The 18,745-nt window shown below is 32.6% G+C and overlaps 1 protein-coding gene across 7 annotated transcripts in view; it reads left to right on the top strand.

Annotated features, from left to right (window-relative positions):
• Positions 1–18,745, top strand: part of NCAM2 (neural cell adhesion molecule 2) — a 506,280-nt gene that overhangs the window by 245,698 nt on the left and 241,837 nt on the right. For 6 of the 7 annotated variants that reach the window (XM_026446625.2, XM_026446624.2, XM_026446626.2 and 3 more), the window contains 3 exons: positions 3,204–3,410; positions 5,306–5,449; positions 12,212–12,349. In XM_026446625.2, the coding sequence (XP_026302410.1) occupies positions 3,204–3,410; positions 5,306–5,449; positions 12,212–12,349 (489 nt within the window). The remainder of the gene's footprint in view (positions 1–3,203; positions 3,411–5,305; positions 5,450–12,211; positions 12,350–18,745) is intronic. The other variant, XM_023227524.3, reaches the window with a different exon arrangement.

Here is an 18,745-nt window from a genome sequence, read left to right as displayed (position 1 = left end):
CATGTTGGCCAGGCTGGTCTCAAACTCCTGACCTCAAGTGATCTGCCTGCCTTGGCATCCCTAAGTGCTGGGATTACAGGTGTGAACCAGTGTACCTGGCCATCGTTGGGTTTATAATGATTGGAAAAGTGTTAATAACCATAAATTGCATATTAAATGATATGAATTTTATTTTTGTTAATTTAATTTGTTAATTTAGACTGCTAATCTTGATCATTTATTTTGAAAATAACTTATGCATGCATTATATCTGATAATAACTTAAATCAATTTAAATATTATTTCTGTCTAAACAGTAATATTAGGATGAATATAGAGATTATAACTGAACCATTTTTGTAAATATGCAATGAATAAATTTGGTATGGCACACTGCACTATAGTTATACTTGAATGAAAATATTAGGCCAAAAATTTATTCTAATATTCATTGAAGAGATAGATAGTTATTTAGTCAGGAAAGCTTTGGCCAGATTTTTATGACAATGGAAAGAATCATATGTCATCATGCCTATAGCATATTTTATGGGCCTCATTCAGTATAATAATATACATACGGTGTTCTTTCAAAAGACATTTAAATATTTCAGCATCAAAGTTTAATTAAACATATTATAGAACTGACAAATGAATACATTATTTATTTAGATTCAATATATTCATTTTTACAAATACAAGTCTTCATATCCAAACTATGATATACCTAAAGAATTTTTTAAACCTTAGTGCTAAAATTAGTTATGAGACTACTTTAGAATTGTTTCTAAACTTGATTACACTACATCTACTTAAAATTGGATTAAAATAGACACTAGAAACATAAAATGCATTATAAATGTTGTCTTGAGGATGATATGATTTATTTAAGCCAAGATTCAAATTTATAAATATAGAGATACAGTTATAACATTTTATAAATCATATTCAGAGTATATATGTATAAAATATCACATTTTATAGAAACATTAATAGAGCCCATGGTTCTTTATACATTTTCCTTCTTAAAGGTGTGAATTGATAGTTATGTTAATACAAGTCTTTGTATATTGACAAATGAGAAAATCAGAGAGTATGGAAGAGATTGATTCAGCATCACATATGATGTCAGCAGAAATTTGACACAAGCATATAGGTCACTGTTTCTAAATCCCATCCATATTTTATTAATATCTTCATAAATTATGACACACTGAATTCTATCACATAAAGATATAATAATAAAATAGTTTAAAAATCAATTTTGAAAATACAATGAAACTGTTGTACTTTTATGTATTTGTATATTACTATGAAATATGTTGCGTAGACTAACTGCCTGTATGTATTGCATAGCTCAAATTAAGTCATGCTTTAAAAGTGAATTAAGACCATTCATTGGTGATGAGTTTTGCTCTTAATAAGAATGTAAATTGAGTAAGCATTTATTTTCTTTTATATAAAAATGTATCACCTAGAGCTTTTCTATAGTATTGGAAATAGTCTTATTTATATTAAATATAGTAGTAAAACAAGACTCTAAAAATAAAAATATTGGAAAACCATGCAAACCACTATGCTTGTATGTATTTTTCTGCTATAATGCTGACAACCTAGATATGCCTCCAAAATTTCCAGACACCTTAAAAATATGGAATCTAAAACTCAATAAAATAAACATCTTAAATTTAAACTAGAAGGATGTTATACCCTCAAAGAGCTAAAGAAGTGTCATATAGAAAATTGTTGTAACTACATTTTAAGAGAATAAAAAGTTTAATGCTATTTATAAATAACCTGTACAATAATCCAGCCTTATCAAAATGGAAAATTTTGATAGAAATTATTATTTGTTAGAGATACTTGAAAGAAAACAATTTTAACAGCTTTATGAAAAGCCACAATAAACTGTCAATGAAACTGAAATTTATATTATATTAAGAATGAGAAGGTCCAAAATATTTATCAGAATATCCTGTTTAACTTGCTATATAAAGTATTATTTTGTATTATTCAAATGTAAAGAAGTGCATATTTAAATTATTTTTTGTAACTTCTCCGTAGATGGAGGAATTAAATAAAACACATCCCTCCCCTTCAAATCATTACTGTGTAACAACTATGGTTTTATGATTTGTTTAGAAAAAACTGAAGATAACGTAACTAAGATCTATTTAAGATTCACTAAACTTTCTTTCATACTTTTACTCAAGCATGTCTAATTGCTTATAGAAAGGAGGATAATTTGTTTCTAAAACTATTTCTTAGGAAAAATGAGAAGGGATAATTTTCTTCAAAGAGGTCCTGCAGATGTTAGTTGACTTTATACATTTCCCCACCGATACTTTTGAGTTAATAGTGTATGCTGCTTCCATAAATGCTATCTGAAGTAATTAGGTGAAATACATCCTTTTGGTGACTAAAAGCAGACACAGAAATCTTCAGCTTTTACGAAAGGATAATAACCTAGATTCTGAATTGGAAAACTTAAATAAATGTTTACCCTGTAATGATTTGGTTATAATTACCTAGAAGTGTAAGTATCATTTCGATGCATTGTAATTATCATACGATTAAGTCGTTAACAGTTTTAGAGTAAAATAATGAAACTACTTATTTCTCTTGGGAAAAGAGATTAGGACATCATTCTAAAAATGGTCATTGGCCTTATCTATTCAAGTTTAGCAACTAGGGAAATTAATTTCAAATTTAGTATTATCAAAGGCCAAAGTTTGTTTTGTGAAAGATTTACATTTTTTTAAGCTCAGCATTATCAGAGTTTTAAGTGCTATCTCCTGACCCTAGCAAAGACAATTGAGCAAATGAAATCGTATTAATAATTGTGGTTCTGTTCAGATATTATCTTTAAGTGGGTTTTATGCCTGGCTTGGTGGTCAAGGAAGTTATGTCAAGAACTTAAATGTAATAATCCATTGATTACTAAGGGAAAATTTCAACAATCATGGCTTAAATACTACACAAGAAGTTTGCTGTGAAAGTTTTAGGTATTGCTTACTCAAGCGTGAATCCTCCATGTTGGTTAAACAAAGATGAACATTTGCACTAACGTTTGCATTTACTTTCAGTTTTGTAAGCTTCTCAGATTTCCAGTCTCTTACATAAATTTTTTCTAAATTGTTAATATTATTACATAATAGTAAATGCCAGTGCTCAAACAAATATTTGCAACATATTTTCAAACCTTTGTTTTCCATGGCTCTTTGCAGCGATTGGTGAACCTGAAAGTATAGATTGGTATAATCCTCAAGGAGAGAAGATAATTTCAACACAGAGGATAGTAGTGCAAAAGGAAGGTGTTAGGTCACGGTTAACCATCTACAATGCAAATATAGAAGATGCAGGGATATATCGTTGTCAAGCAACAGATGCCAAAGGACAGACACAAGAAGCTACAGTAGTTTTGGAAATTTACCGTAAGTCATGTGTTTTTATGTTTTAGTTTCTTAAATTTCAGTTGCTTATAAATAATTGAAACAAAATAAAATGTTTGATAATAAAACTTAACACTTATTAAGAACTACATGCTTTAAAAATAAATATCATTTATTTATGCTTTACCAGACTGTATCTTAGAATACAATAGATAACAGATAATAAGTGGTTATAAACATATATATGGCATCAATTATATTAATAATATTAATAAAAATCTTTTCATTTTCTCAAGCCATTAAGAATTTACTGGGTATATAGAGAATAGTGGTTTATTTAGTGGTATGTTATTTATTCAGTGTTTTTTTTTTTCACTATAAAATAGAAGGTCATGATTAGAATAAATGAAAATGTGTGACAGCCCTGACCATGGTAGAATGAGAATGTGGGGAAGGGTGAGTGAACAAGAGTAGTCAGGAAGTTGAAACGAATCTAGTAGCCAATAATATTAAGCCAGGATTCTTTATCACTAAGTGTTTTTATGAGCAAAGTTTTCCACATTTGTACTTCTTTTTATGTACTGAGATAGATTTCTTCCTATGTTCCTTTCTCCTTCTCATATTTAGGAATCATTAACCTGTGTAGGAACATTGAAATCTGTTGACTCCTATATTTTAAAGCAAGATATTCCAATTACTTTTGTGACCTTGAGCAAATCATCTAACCTCTCTGTCTTTAGTTTCCTCATATATAAAATGAGGATAATAATGGTACCTATGTGATATATGGAGTTTGAGTACTACCTTAAATTATATTGCATAAAGTACTTACAACAATGTCTTACAATTAATAGGTAGTTAGCATTTCTACCAATGATAAATTATATATATATATATATATATATATTTGAAATGCAAGCCCTTAAATCGTCTAATATCTGTAGCTTTGTGTTTTGTTTATTATTCTAGAAATAGGATATGATAAACAAAGTCAGAACATTCCTACAGTAGGACTTCCTGTTTGATGACCAGGGCAATTTGTGGGCACATTGTTGCTCTTGTGTTTCCTGGTTTGGAATTTTTCCCTCCCATTTGATTCTAAACTTCTGAAGAAATGATGTTGTCCTAATTTATGTAATCCCCTGGAGTATCTATTTTGCAATAGCAAATAATTAAATTGAAATGGCCATTTTATAGATATGGTGTTTGGAAATACTTTTATTATTTTAAATGATGCAAAAGAAGAATCCTGACATTTCATTTGTGAAGGTAAACAACAAATTTTTGCAAGAACAATTCATTACTTCCATGAGAATTTCTCATCAAGCATAAATATCCATGTTCACTCATTCATTCATTCATTCATTCAAGACACTTATTGGGTATGTATACACTATAATTCTGAGTCCCAGCCAGAGACAGACAATAAATAAGCTGAAACAAATACACAGATGCTAGCTAAACATGCTGTGGAATTCTATGGAAAATAAATTACGTGGAGTGGAAAGGTAAGGAACCTTAAAATGGAAAGGAATATTGCTATTTTATATAGGCAGGTTGGAAAAGAATCTGAATGAATTGAAGGGGGTGCAAATGCCCTGTGGTGAGAACAAACCTGGAATGTTCAAGGAACCTCCACGAAGACAGTTTTCCTGGAGCAGAGTGACAAGGAAGGGAGAGGAGAAATTGGAATTGGAGTTGAGGAGATAGACTCCAGTTTATATAGAACCTCATATCGCATTGAAAGATCTTTGGATTTTATTCTCAGTGAGATAGGAAGATATTAGGGAGAAGTAGTAGATTAGTTTAAGATTTTAAAGTATCCAGGTTTTCCTAATTATTTTATTATCGTATCAATGGAGTCTGGATTATGTTATTGGGAGAAAGAAGCAATGATAGTTTTGTGATTTGTGATTTGTTTTACTTTGTTGATACAGAAAAACTCACTTTCAGAGAAGTGGTATCTCCACAAGAATTCAAACAAGGAGAAGATGCAGAAGTGGTTTGCCGAGTTAGCAGTTCACCTGCGCCTGCTGTCAGCTGGTTGTATCATAATGAGGAAGTCACCACTATTTCCGACAGTTAGTATTTTGGTAACTCCCTAAATTATATGTTCTAATACTATTGCAGTTTTTTAAAAATCTGAATCTGTGTGTCTAATTGTAGAAATTGGAATTTTTGACCCCAAATATTCAACAACTATTTTGAGAACCTGTAAGCTCTACATTAGGATTTTGCAATCTAGGGGTCTCAGGGCAAATTCCACTACCCTTTACCCCTCTGTTGTAATCAGAACAGTTATGCCCATTCGCCACATACTGTCTGTGGCAGCTTTGGAGGCAGAGTTGAGAAGCTGTGGCACAGTTGATTCAGCCTAAATGAATATACAATCATTAGTATCTAGAGGTTTACAGAAAAGGTTTGCTGACCTTTGCTCCAGTGTCAAGGAAAGATTTATATATTATAAGCAGTACTAAGTACATAAAGGAGTACATCCTGCTGTATTCAAATTCTATATAATTTATAGATGATTCTATGGGATCACTATATGTCAACTTAATATCGATGTGAATTATGTTTATTATTCTGGGGCTGTACTTTCAAGGATACTTACCTGTTCTAAATATTATGGGAAGATCCGTATAGATAATAGAAATGTACATTAATTCAGATTATCCTAATGATTTTGATTTAGATTGACTGAGCTAAAATTTCAGAATAATATGACATCTGAAATCAAATGTATAATTTGCTTACATTATGTTCCTTTACCATATGCATAGGGAGCATTTTCAATTTAGAATATTTTTCAATGCACCTGCATTGCAGAGAGGTACAAAATAATTGAATCTTTTAAAGTACTTTCCGTCTTCGGTGATTCTGATTTGTGTCCAAGGTATGAAGATTCTACAGCATAAAAGAGAGACAGAAAATAATACCTATTTTTGAATATATGGGGAGAATGTATAATAATCATGTTCAATAGTCATTTTTTTAATTTTGAAAGAATTTTTCTGAGCTTAGCATATTCCATGCTTGTCAGTTTCCATTATAATACATTAATGAGAAATAACACTTTATTTCCTCTTGTTTCAGCATAACTCTGTAGAGTGTATTAACAAGTCATATGAGTAAATGGTTTTGATGTATTTTTAGCTCTTTCCCCCTCAATAATAAAGAAAAAGCGGTTATTTTGTAATGGTGGAATGACAATGTCTAAATATTTTCAGATTGTCTAAACTTACACCTCAAGTGTAGGTTTATTGTAAACCTTTATTAATAGAATATTTTGAAGTAAATTTTATTTTTAAAAGGCACGTAGAGCAAAGCCTCAAAGCAAAGACTGATGACAACAGGTAGTGGTGATGGAGAAGTGATATTTCCATGCTACAACTCATACATATTTCCCCAGCATCCCAGGACTAAATGACGTACAGCCAAATTTCCATTTTGGCTTTCCTCCTTTCCTTGACCCTGAAGCTTTGAACATCTTTTCTAAATGTTCTGTGCCTAAATCAGACTCTTTATCTGTTAAATATAGATGATTGCCTTCATTTAAAATAATGGCTTTGTGTCATAAATGAGACATTAGACATAAAGTCGTTTCTTGACATCTATGGGTGATTTGTTCCAGGACCTCCCACAGATACCAAAATAAGCCGATGCCAAAGTCTCTTATATAATAAAAGGATAGTATTTGATATAACCTGGGTACATCCTACCATATATTCAAAATTATATCTGGATTATTCATAATATCAGATAAAACATAAAGACTACGTCCATGGTTGCTATACAGTATTATTTGGGAAATAATGACATGGAATAGCCTGTACATGTTCAATAAAGATGCAGTTTTAAAAAAATATATTTTTCATCAGCAGTTGTTTGAATCCACGTATGTGGAATCCATAGATAGGGGAGCCAGCTATACTTCATTTGTTAAGTGAATGAATAAAATAATTTGGCTATATGTTAGATTCTTAACAGATGACATTTATCACTCTCATTCTTTCTCTATGAGTTTTTAAATCTTGGAATCGGTTTTGCTAAAATTACATGCATTTAGATTATATCTAGAACCAGAAAATCCAATGTAGAAGAAATGGGTATAGTTTAACATGAAACATAACACTAAGTTGTGTGGCAGGTGAAAAAAATAATAGAATAAATAAAATCATATTTTTAACTATATTTTAATTTAATCTTTAAATTATAGAATTTAAAGTATTCAAGTAAATTATCAGGAACGACACACTTTTCTAACCTTGTAATAGTGTAGAAACTTATCACATAACTCATTATTGAACAATTTGTACATTTATAATGGATTCATATGAAATAGTATTATTCACTGCTTATACCTCATATAGTCATTTTATTAAAGCTAATGAAATAAGATCAAGATTACAAGTATGTATGAGGATTTAGAATAATGTCACAGACCCAGATATCTTTCTTTTGCTGTAATCTGATTCAAAAGTAAAATATAGATATTCCAGAGGAAACAATGAAAGCTTGGAAATGCCCATCTTATTAGCTATGCTTTTGATTGTAGCTGTGTGGCAGATATTCAGAATTAAATTTCCTGCAGAAAAGCAGTGGAGATTTTCCATGTTGCTCATAGAAAGGAGATTCATATTCTAAAGGATCCAAGCATTGTGGGAGTAAAGATGACATTTTATTATACAAGTTGAATATCCTGACTTTTAGTGTCATCCTGATGGAAGGATATGCTATTTGCTGATAACAGTTCAACCTTGTCCCGTTTGGAAATTCTCTCTTAAATTTTGTAAATGCTTTGTTCAACACCTAATTGATATACTCCTTCTGCATTAAAAAACAGATTAAAATTACCTTGTTCAATACAATTTTTACATAACCTACTTCTAGTATAAAATATTAATTCAACAATTATTGAATACATAGGATCTAGTCTATAGTGCACCAGATGTTTATGATTCATGGTAAGCAAGATAAGTTCACTGCCTTCAAAATACTAACCATCTAGTGGGAAAAATAAATAGGTAAATCAGTGTGAGAACAAGATACATTGAGTGTATGATAATGAAATTGTGGTAATAAAGGATGATAAAATAAATGTAAACTACTTAGTATAAGAGAGAGTATCAAAGATGCCTGCCAGGAGGAAAAAGTTACCTTTATATATAGAGACACATATTAGCCAGGCAAACATCGGTGCGGAATTTTCGGGAAGAGAGAAGACTATGTGCAATGGCCCAGAGGTGAAAGGCAGCATAAAAGCATATTTCTGAAACTGGAATAAGTTTATTATTACTAGAACTTATTAATAAGTACAACTTAAATACTTACACAAATGAGTAAATCTAGCTAAGATTTTTCAATAAAGGACTAATAAGAAAGGAAGCTGACGAAGGAAGTCAAACAAAGTCAACACAGCCTTGATATCTGCTACAGAGTTTGTAATTTATTTAAAGGGGGCATCATTAAAGGGATTTAATCAATGTAGTGACATAACCTAATATGCAGTTGAGAAGAATATTTGTATGTCAGTGAAGAGAACAAATTAGATGGGAGACAAGGCAAAACTCCTGAGACTGAGAATAGTTCAGGTCATAATGAAATATTGCTGAGGGAGAAGACTTAAATAATGATGAACAGAGAAGTGATGAGACATGGAGTCTGATTGGGTGTTCAGACTCAGAGAGATGAAGATGTCAAGAATGACTCGTGGAATTTGCCTTCCCCAGAGTTCCATTACTTATGGAATATTCCTTTGGCAAGTAGTTCCATGTAAAGGCATGTGAAGACAGAACTGTAGAATGCCAGATGATAAATTTCAGCTTACTGAGCTAAATTTTAGATATACTGATATCGAGGTACTTAAATTCCTCCTAAGTACGTATATCTATTAGACTGTTAGAAATGCTACAGAACTCACAGGAATGATCTGATCTGAAGAAAAATGGTGAGTCCTTAAGATACAGATGGTGATTGAAGCCATGTGGATAGATGAGACAAATCATTGAGTGGGCAGCTAATGAGGAAAAAACAGGACTTAGAAATAACTAAGTTATTACAGGTGCGGTGGCTCACACCTGTAATCCCAGCACTCTGGGAGGCTAAGGAGGGTGGATCATGAGGTCAGGAGATCGAGACCATCCTTGCTAACATGATGAAACCCCGTCTCTACCAAAAATACAAAAAAAAAAAAGAAAAATTAGCCAGGCGTGGTGGCTGGCGCTACTTGGGAGGCTGAGGCAGGAGAATGGCGTGAACCCGGGAGGTGGAGCTTGCAGTGAGCCAAGATCATGCCACTGCACTCCAGCCTGGGCAACAAAGCAAGACTCTGTCTCAAAAAAAAAAAAAAAAAAAGAGAGAGAGAAATAACTAAGTTAAGGAAACAAAGCAGACACTTTATTGGTTATTATCTGATTACACTTATTTTCTTACTTTGATAATGAAAATTGGGTTTCTGTATAACTGAGAAAAACAATCTATAATAAAATTTCAAATAAAGTAGTTATTTGTGACTGATTAAAGCTATACTTTCTTCAAATGTTTTCTGGAAACACCTATTATGGGCTTTGTTTTGATGATAGTTTACTAACAATATCGAATTCATGGGCCTCACAAACACATTTGGAATCTGACATGCAATTTGTACATAGTTTTCTATGTGGGAAATACTTTACATATATAAACATATATATAGTATGTATTTCGATTTAGCAGGTAATTAATATTTTCCTAAAGTCTTAAGTTTTCATTCAGTAGAAATAATGCATTAAAACGGCCCTTGCAAACTCAAATTTTTCAATGAAAAAAATGCTGATATATTCCCATAAAATATATATTATGTGATTCTAATTATTGGTCTTTCATGTAAAGCACTGCCTTTCTGATTAAAACAATATTTCTCCTTACTATTCATATTTTTCCTAATTCACATTAAATATCAGTAAAAATCATTATAGGTGAAGGATGATAGGTATTTTAGTAAGTTAGAAAATGCAGTAATACAATGATCTAAGTATGATAATGTTCCTCTTCGTTTTAAATTTTATTTATTTATAATTGCCTGTCTTCTAAATTTCTGGCCACACACTTGAAGAGAGGATTTTTAATTGACTTTGAAACTTTATGACATTTCAGGAGTTTTGAGTTATTTCAGGACCACTTATGAGTTATCCTCTGACATTTCTTGTGGATTGGTTTTCTTTCTCCCCAGTCTTTCTTTCGATGAGGGCATTTCATGTTTGTGCTTTAATTTATCAGGGGAAAGAATCTGAACAAACATTTTTTGTCTCTCTTCTTAGGTTCAACCTAAGGAAAAAGTGAGCATTATGGAAAAGTTTACACCTCATAGGCCGCAAATCATGTGGCCATAGCGTTAGAATCACTATTTTCACTTTGGGGGAGCCTCTGAATCTGTGCATTTCAACCCCTGATTAGTTATCTCTTAAACAAAAAGCAACCACATGCTTGTCGGTTTAATGAGTATCTATGCCCTGATGGCTCTTCTTTTTGCTATTTCTAGCCCACACTTCTCCCCTCTCAGTAAGGAACCACTATGACAAATTCACCCCCAAATCAGAGTGGCCTACTACCCTAGCAGTTTATGGCTGACTCCCCTAGCAATTTATGGCTCACTCATGCAAAGTCCAATTGGTGGCAGAGGTAGAGGAAGGATCCTACCATATCCCTTCCTTGATCAGGCTGATGGAGACTCTGCCTTTTTCACACGTGGCTTCGTTTTCCTAACCTCATTATCAAGCCAATAGAGAGGGAAAAAAGCAGTAAACATTGGAACTGGCCCAAAGAGTAAACGATCGACTGTAGATATGTTAAAAGCTGGGTACCTTAAAATAATCACCTTTCTACCTGATCAAAAAGCCAAAGGGATAGAGGCGGTGTGTTTTTTATTCATCGAAGTGTCTTATATACAGTATCCAGCAAACAGATAATAGTCAATGAGGTCTATGGATGTGTTAATTAAGGAAATTAAAGATATTGCCCATACAAAGAGTTTCAAAATTGGATTATATGTAAAAGCATTCTTTGAATGATAAAGTGAGAGAAGGTTTTAGCATGGCAGCAAGATTGTGATGCTTATGAAATCAGGGCAGACACAAAAAATAATGCCAGATTGAGATGCTGCTTAGGCGTCACAGATTACTGTAGCGGATTACTTTACACGATCCATGAATGCAGGCTGTATACCAGCTTATTTATATATATATGCATGTGAGCACACACACACACACACACAAATGGAACCTTGAAATAACGAAATGTAATCGATTTACTCCTTTACAGATTATCTTGTTAGCCAAAAAAATCCCTTAAATAAATTTGAGATATAATCATTTTTATGTCCTTTATATGACTTGAATATTATTATATCATTTAGTTGTCTCCACAGAGACACAGAATTTTTAATTATTGTATAAAGAAGGATGTTGAATAAATTTTCTAGCCCTTTTCAACCCATGTTGCCACATATTTGCAGTCAAAAGTTTGCACATCTGTGATACCTAATCTCTCTGCATTGTTCTTTTGTGTATCATTTCTGCATCCAAAGTACCAAGGGGAAATAATAGCCTAACCATTTTATGCGGATATAAAGTCTTGAATGTATTTAATTTTTTTTTTTTTAGGAAAAAAAAAAGGTGTAACAAAGCAGTGTGGAGTGGAAACACTGAAGTCATGAAATTACATTTTACTTTCAAATTTGAATTTGCTGATGCAAAGCTTGATAGTGTCAGACAGTGCCATATTTTAACTATTAACAATTTAGAGCACTCTGAACTTAGCCTTCAATTACCGATATCATTTTCTCCCCTTTGCTTTCTTTCCAGATCGGTTCGCTATGTTAGCAAACAATAACCTGCAGATTCTCAACATCAATAAAAGCGATGAAGGTATATACAGATGTGAAGGAAGAGTGGAGGCCAGGGGAGAAATTGACTTCCGTGATATCATTGTTATTGTTAATGGTAAGCAGTAAATAATTTGTACATGTTTTATGGTTTCATTTTAGCAATGCTTTTTACTAAATGGCAACCATGTGAACTCAAATACAAGTTTTATCTAATAAACCTCTTCTATACCAGGAAGCAATCTTTCCATCTTTATTATGGCATCTGTAACATTGTATTACAGCCTCAAGGCAGGATCCATGACTTATTTTACATTGTCATTCTCATAACCCTTTTCAAATAGACCATATGTGAGTAATTGCCTTTTGCTGGAATTGTAGTTGTTGAAAGAATATCAAATAGACATAGTACAGTATCATACTAAATGTCACTTTTAAATTACATGAATTTTTTGTTGCTTAAATTTACATATTTTACACTATTTACATTTTTCTCAAATTTAAAAATTAAATTTTTAAGGTTTTATTTACAAGTATTAATGGACATTATTGACTGGTTTTATGAAACCTCTTGCTCCAAAGTTGTTTCTCCTATATAGTTCTTGCCTGTGTTAACATGACATTCTATGCAGCTGGAAAATATGTTACAGTTATCTTGGATGTCTCCTGTACTAGCCCATTTTCACACTGCTATAAAGAATACTTGAGACTGAGTAATTTATAAAGAAAGGAGATTTAATTGATTCACAGTTCCAAATGACTGGGGAGGCCTCAAGACACTTACAGTCATGGTGGAAGGCAGAGGAGAAGCAAAGGCACGTCTTACATGACAGCAGGCAAGAGTGTGTGAGAAAGAGTGAGGAAATGCTACACTTAAAGCCATCAGCTCCCATGAGAACTCCCTCACTGTCCCAAGAACAGCTTGGGGAAAACTGCCTCCACGATCCAGTCACCTCTCACCAGTTCCCTCCCTTGGATATCTGGAAATTATTAATACAACATGGGATGAGATTTTGTGGAAGACACAGAGATTTTGTTGAACCATGTCATCTCCATTTTGTCAGTCTAATCTGTTATCAAGACATATCCATTGTATATTTTAACATCTCTCAAACATACTCTGTTTTCTCTATCATCTTGTTTTCCATGAGAGTGCTGATCTAATTTTTTTTTCTTGAATTCATACAACTTGGTTTCTGTATACTTCATCTCACAATTCCACCTTTCTCTCCACCAAGACTTTCAACTGTCATAATTCTTCAGTGCTTCTCACTACTGTCAAGACAAAATCAAAATGACTTTTCATGGCATAAAAAACCCATTATGATCCACCCCTTCCCTGAGCATTCTGCCATTAGATGTCAGTCACAGGGAAACTGGGTCTTTAGAGGAGATCTAGCATTTTCGAATGGCCTTTTTAGAAGTACAGAGTCTGATATTTTTTATTAAGGGTGCCATAATGAGAGGAGTAGTTAATCTTCAGTGCAGGAGGAAGATTTCAGTGCATAACGGATAGGTTTAAATAGGGAGGTGTCTGTAGCTATACCTTTTTCTATATATGTAACTCTTTTTTTCTCTTTATTATGTACAATAAATGAGGGTAATATATAGTGGCTACTTAGTTTGTTAATTATCAAATTGTCTACCATACTTTGTATCCAAAAAGATTTATGGTGAAATATGTAAGTGTACTTCATCATGAGCAGTCTTTGTGTTAAGTATGTACTTATGAGAAAGGGAATTATAATAAAAATTAATATATGTGAAATTCTTTAAAATTGGTAAGTTTATAGGAAACAGTATATAAGTATTTCCTGTTATTATTATATATACATATAATTACACTAAAATATTAATTCAAGTTTGATATTAAAATGAAATTTATACAGCAGGCATAGTAACCCTTTGTTATTCATTCTGCTATTGTAGTTTCTACTTTAATATGTGGTTGGTGCAAAAGTACTTGCGGTGTTTATCATTACTTTTAATGGCAGAAACCGTAATTATTTTTGCACCAACCTAATATTTTCTTTAATATATTTATAGCATGTAGTAATCAATTTCCCTACTAGAATATCTGTGAGTGTTTGTGTACTTATTATTACATTCATTTTAAAGGAATGATTATTCAGGTATGAATATTCTTTTGATAAAGTGTCAGTCTTCATGTCCATCATGGTCTGCATTTAAACTGGAATATTTAGTTTTATATTTCTATACTTATTTATTTCAGGATTTATAAGGAGACAGATATAGGAATATGTTTTTATGTGCCATTCTGATCAATCATGCAAATAATTCCTGTTTTGTCTGTATAGTTTGACCCTCCCAAAAGCAAATTCTTCTTCTCTGTCTCCCACTTTCCTCTAACAGAATCAACCATAGATTCTAATGTGACCTTCTTTGCTTGGATATTGATAATTAGTCTCATTTTTTCCCTTTAAGATCACAAATTCTAATAGCTTAAAAGTCCTGGTATCTCTTTTATTTTAAATAAGTGTTCATAAAATCAGGTATCAATTGATTTTTGTTCTGGAGGATGCAGTTGGACACTGGCGAGAGAATGCGTTGACTAATGCTATCAGACGACTGTGCTTTTCTCTCACATTTTGCCTTAACTTAAGCCAGAAAGATCATTTTACTTCAGTCTTAATTGACTTTCACCCTGCTTACTGGCTCCTTTTAAATCTTGAGTTTTTTTTAAAGTTTTCCCTTATTATGCCTCCTTTATAAAACTCCTGAACGATGTTTCAGTGAAAATTTTGAGGCTGCAAAAAATAATGCCAATAAAATAAAACCACCACTTTTATTCATATAATTTGATCTTTAATTACAGACTCTGACTACTGCCCTATTCTCTTCCTCTCAATTTACATTCCCAGTCCTCTCACTTAATTGCTACTAATTTTTATCTTTACCAATTTGACATTTATTCTGGTCCTCTTTCATTCATCTTCTCCCACCTCAAGTATACCAAAGTCCCACCCAAATGCCCCAGTCAAGTATTTTTCCATATGCAACGTTTCCTTGTCAAATCTTGGCCTTGTAGGAGGACCTGCCCTTTATTCTATGTTTTGTTCTTTGCAAACTTTTCCATCACATTTCTATCATACCAATTCATACTCGTTTGCTTCAATAATTAGTTGAAAGATATCCTTGCTGGCTTCCTTTGTAGTACCAGCAATAATAAATGTTTAGGATCTTATTACTTATTTTATTTTTTCTTACCTCCCTCTATGACTTTCTTAATGTATTTTTGAATGCCTGGGTCTTGTTTTTCACAAATATTCTTCCCCTTCCTTGAAGAAGGTTATACATCAGTGCATTTGATATGGGAAGTATGGCGCCTCCAATGGAAGGATTATGCATCGGCACCCAGTTGATCATGTGATTTGCTCTAGCCAATGGCATAGAAGCAAGCAAAATACACACCATGACTGAAATCAAACTACTAGAAAACATCACATATTTTCTCTTAATTCTCTTGTTTTTTCCTTCTGCCATGAAAATAGCATGACCCAAATAGGGACTTCCCTTCATCCTGGGCACCTTGATGGAGACGGGAGAAGCAGAGTCACAGATGATCTGCTGGTGCAGGCAACATAACATGAGTACAGAATAAAGCATGTTTTTAAGCACTGAGATTTTTAAAGTTATTATTATACACACACACACACATACACACAAATGCAAAACCAGTGCTTTTGTCTGTTTTGTTTCTCTCTCTCTCTCTGTCTTTAAACATTCAATTTAAGCACCATCTGACCTAGGTGTACTTTTGAAATTACTTACCTGGGTGTCCCTTTTCACCTTCCCTGATAGTGATCATTTATGATAATTTTTATCACCTTATTGAAATACTGGAAATTTAACTGAAGAGTCACTTCAAAATTATTTTATATTTATTTCATATATTTATTCAACAGGTATATACAAAGTGCTGGCTATATGTTTTACACGATATTGTGCTTGGACTACTAATATTCCTAACACAGCATCCTTTCCCTTAAGACACTTAGAGTTTTATCTCAACAACTTAAAAGAATCAACTTTACTAAAGTCCTTTATTGTTTATGGGGTAGCTGGATTCAAAAGCGTTTAACAAATGCAGCTTTCCTAGATATTCACAGACTACTGACACCCAACGAGAATGGACACCCATTCTCATTGAATGGACACCCAATGCAGCTGAAGACAGGAGAGTTCCCTGGTATTAAAGATAAATGTAATGAAGGAAAACTGTTATTTCAGAGAGTAGAGCAAGAATATGTTGCAGACAGAAAGACCAACACTTGTAAAACAAACAAGAGCATAAGGTGTGAAAAAATCCAAGCACCTGTGATTGAAATATACTCTTTTTAACAGGAATAAGAGTAATGGTGTGTTGGTTGGTTTGGAGATTAGGTGAAGGTGCAGCTGAAAAGCAGGTAGCAGTCAGTCATGGAGGACCATCGATGCTTTATTAAAAACCTGATTTATGGGACAAAGAAGAGCTGCCATTGAGAAGCAAGTAATTCAGAGAGCAAGGGGATTGACACAAGGATATTGGCGGGGAGAAAAAGTGAGTTCATGTGAGAGATAATTGGGGCCTTTGCTAAAGGACAGGAAATGAAGAGGAAGGCCTACAATAACACTAGATTTAATAAAATCATCATGTTATACCTGTGTCACAGAGATAAGAGGAAACAAGGGTATTTTTAAGACTTCTAGTGTGGGTTTTAGGGCTTCTAGTTGTCAAATGCAAGCAGAAATGACCAATAGAGTGTGCACAAAAATAAGTGTGCTGAATTTAGAGATTATGAGATTGCAGGAGACATTATGGTAAATGATATTTCTTAAGTAGCTTGGGTCAAATTCAGATTACAAGGACTTGAAGCATAAAGGTACACATATATTTTTTAAAGGATGAAAGCTAAAAAAAAAATACCTCAGGTTTTTGGACTTAGCTATTAAATGGGGAACATCCCAAAGCTGAGCTAATGACTATAGGATATTGTTGGGGTTTTAGGACAATATTAAGGAATATTACCTTAAACATAAGGAGAATATGTTTTATATTGAGCCTGGAGGAAATGAGTTAAAAAATGAGTGAGGATGTACCTAAATTCATAGGTAGATTTGGTCAGTAATTTGAGAGAAATCCTGCTACATGACTTCAATATTCTGTTTTCAATTAGCTGGTTTCCCTCACCAAACAAACATTGATATATTCTTGATAGTCATAAAAAAATGTATACGTGCTTATATTAAACTTTTTGTTGGATCTTCAGATAAGCTCTCCAACCTGTCTAAAACCTTTCTGTTCGTGAACCTCCCAGTAAATGCTTTCCTCGTGTCATCATACCTTCTTTCACTCTGACATACTATGAGAAATCTTTCAAAAACAGATGAACAGAGACATTGACTGAATTGGCTGGCTGCCTTTTCCATAAATTCATACACTCTTTTAACTAGATAATTGTGCTACACATGTAAACAAACATGCCCACTTACACATCACGGATACACTCTTCTGAAAGAGGATCAGTATTGTCTCTCTTACTTTAACCCACATATATTCTCCCACCATCTGATTCCTAGGCCTTAGTTAAATAATACACACTGTACTACTCAAAAACAAATGCTCATAGAGATGAAAGACCTGGAAATAACTTTTAAATTTAAAATATAATCAGTGGAGTGTTCATATGTAAAATGCTCTTCTAATGTATAGTGATTTATTATTTCCTGAATATTTTGTAAATTTGTGAAGAGTGATTCACTAACTGCAGGTTCAAATTTGGGGTAATGGAGGCAGGAACAATTGAGATTGGATAAAAAAACACCTAGTAATGCAATTGTAAAGCAATTGTTTCTTTAGTCGGTCTTTGAACAGTAAAATCAACAGTGGGTGATAATGGCCAGAGATGTCTGTACAAATGACTGTCTGAATGTATAGTGCACTTTGTTATGTCAGTAACCCCCAGGCAATAATTTTTGTATTCCTACCTATTTCTTGCAATTTCTTAAAGTCACGAAAATGAGGAAAAATACTTTTCTCTTTATAATAAATGAAAAGTTAAGTCAAAATTTTCTCTTTAAGTAGTATGCAGTGTTTTATAATGTAAAGCACATACAAGTATGAAAGAGTGGATTTGTCTCTTGTAGATGAATCATGTAATTGAATCAACCACGCAGACAGCTATTTTAAGTCAGTTTAATGAGTGCAAATTATGAAGGAATTTGTAATTTGTAACAATGTTATATAATATACAATATATAATTTACCCAAATCAATATTTACCGAAACCAGTGTATTTTCTAATTTTATTAATTTTGTATCCCTAATGATTTCATTAAATTTCAAGAATAGGCAGTCTTGGAATACAAAAAAGAAAGGTATGTCTTTTTCTCCTTATCTCTTATATAACTATTATTTCAGAAACTTTTAGTTTATAGAAACTAGAGAAATGATAAATAGAAGATAGATAGATAGATAGATAGATAGATAGATAGATAGATAGATAGATAGATA

Source organism: Piliocolobus tephrosceles, chromosome 19 (genome assembly GCF_002776525.5).
Source record: "Piliocolobus tephrosceles isolate RC106 chromosome 19, ASM277652v3, whole genome shotgun sequence".
In the NCBI taxonomy this organism is placed as follows: domain Eukaryota; kingdom Metazoa; phylum Chordata; class Mammalia; order Primates; family Cercopithecidae; genus Piliocolobus; species Piliocolobus tephrosceles.
This window is presented reverse-complemented; position numbering and strand designations above follow the sequence as displayed.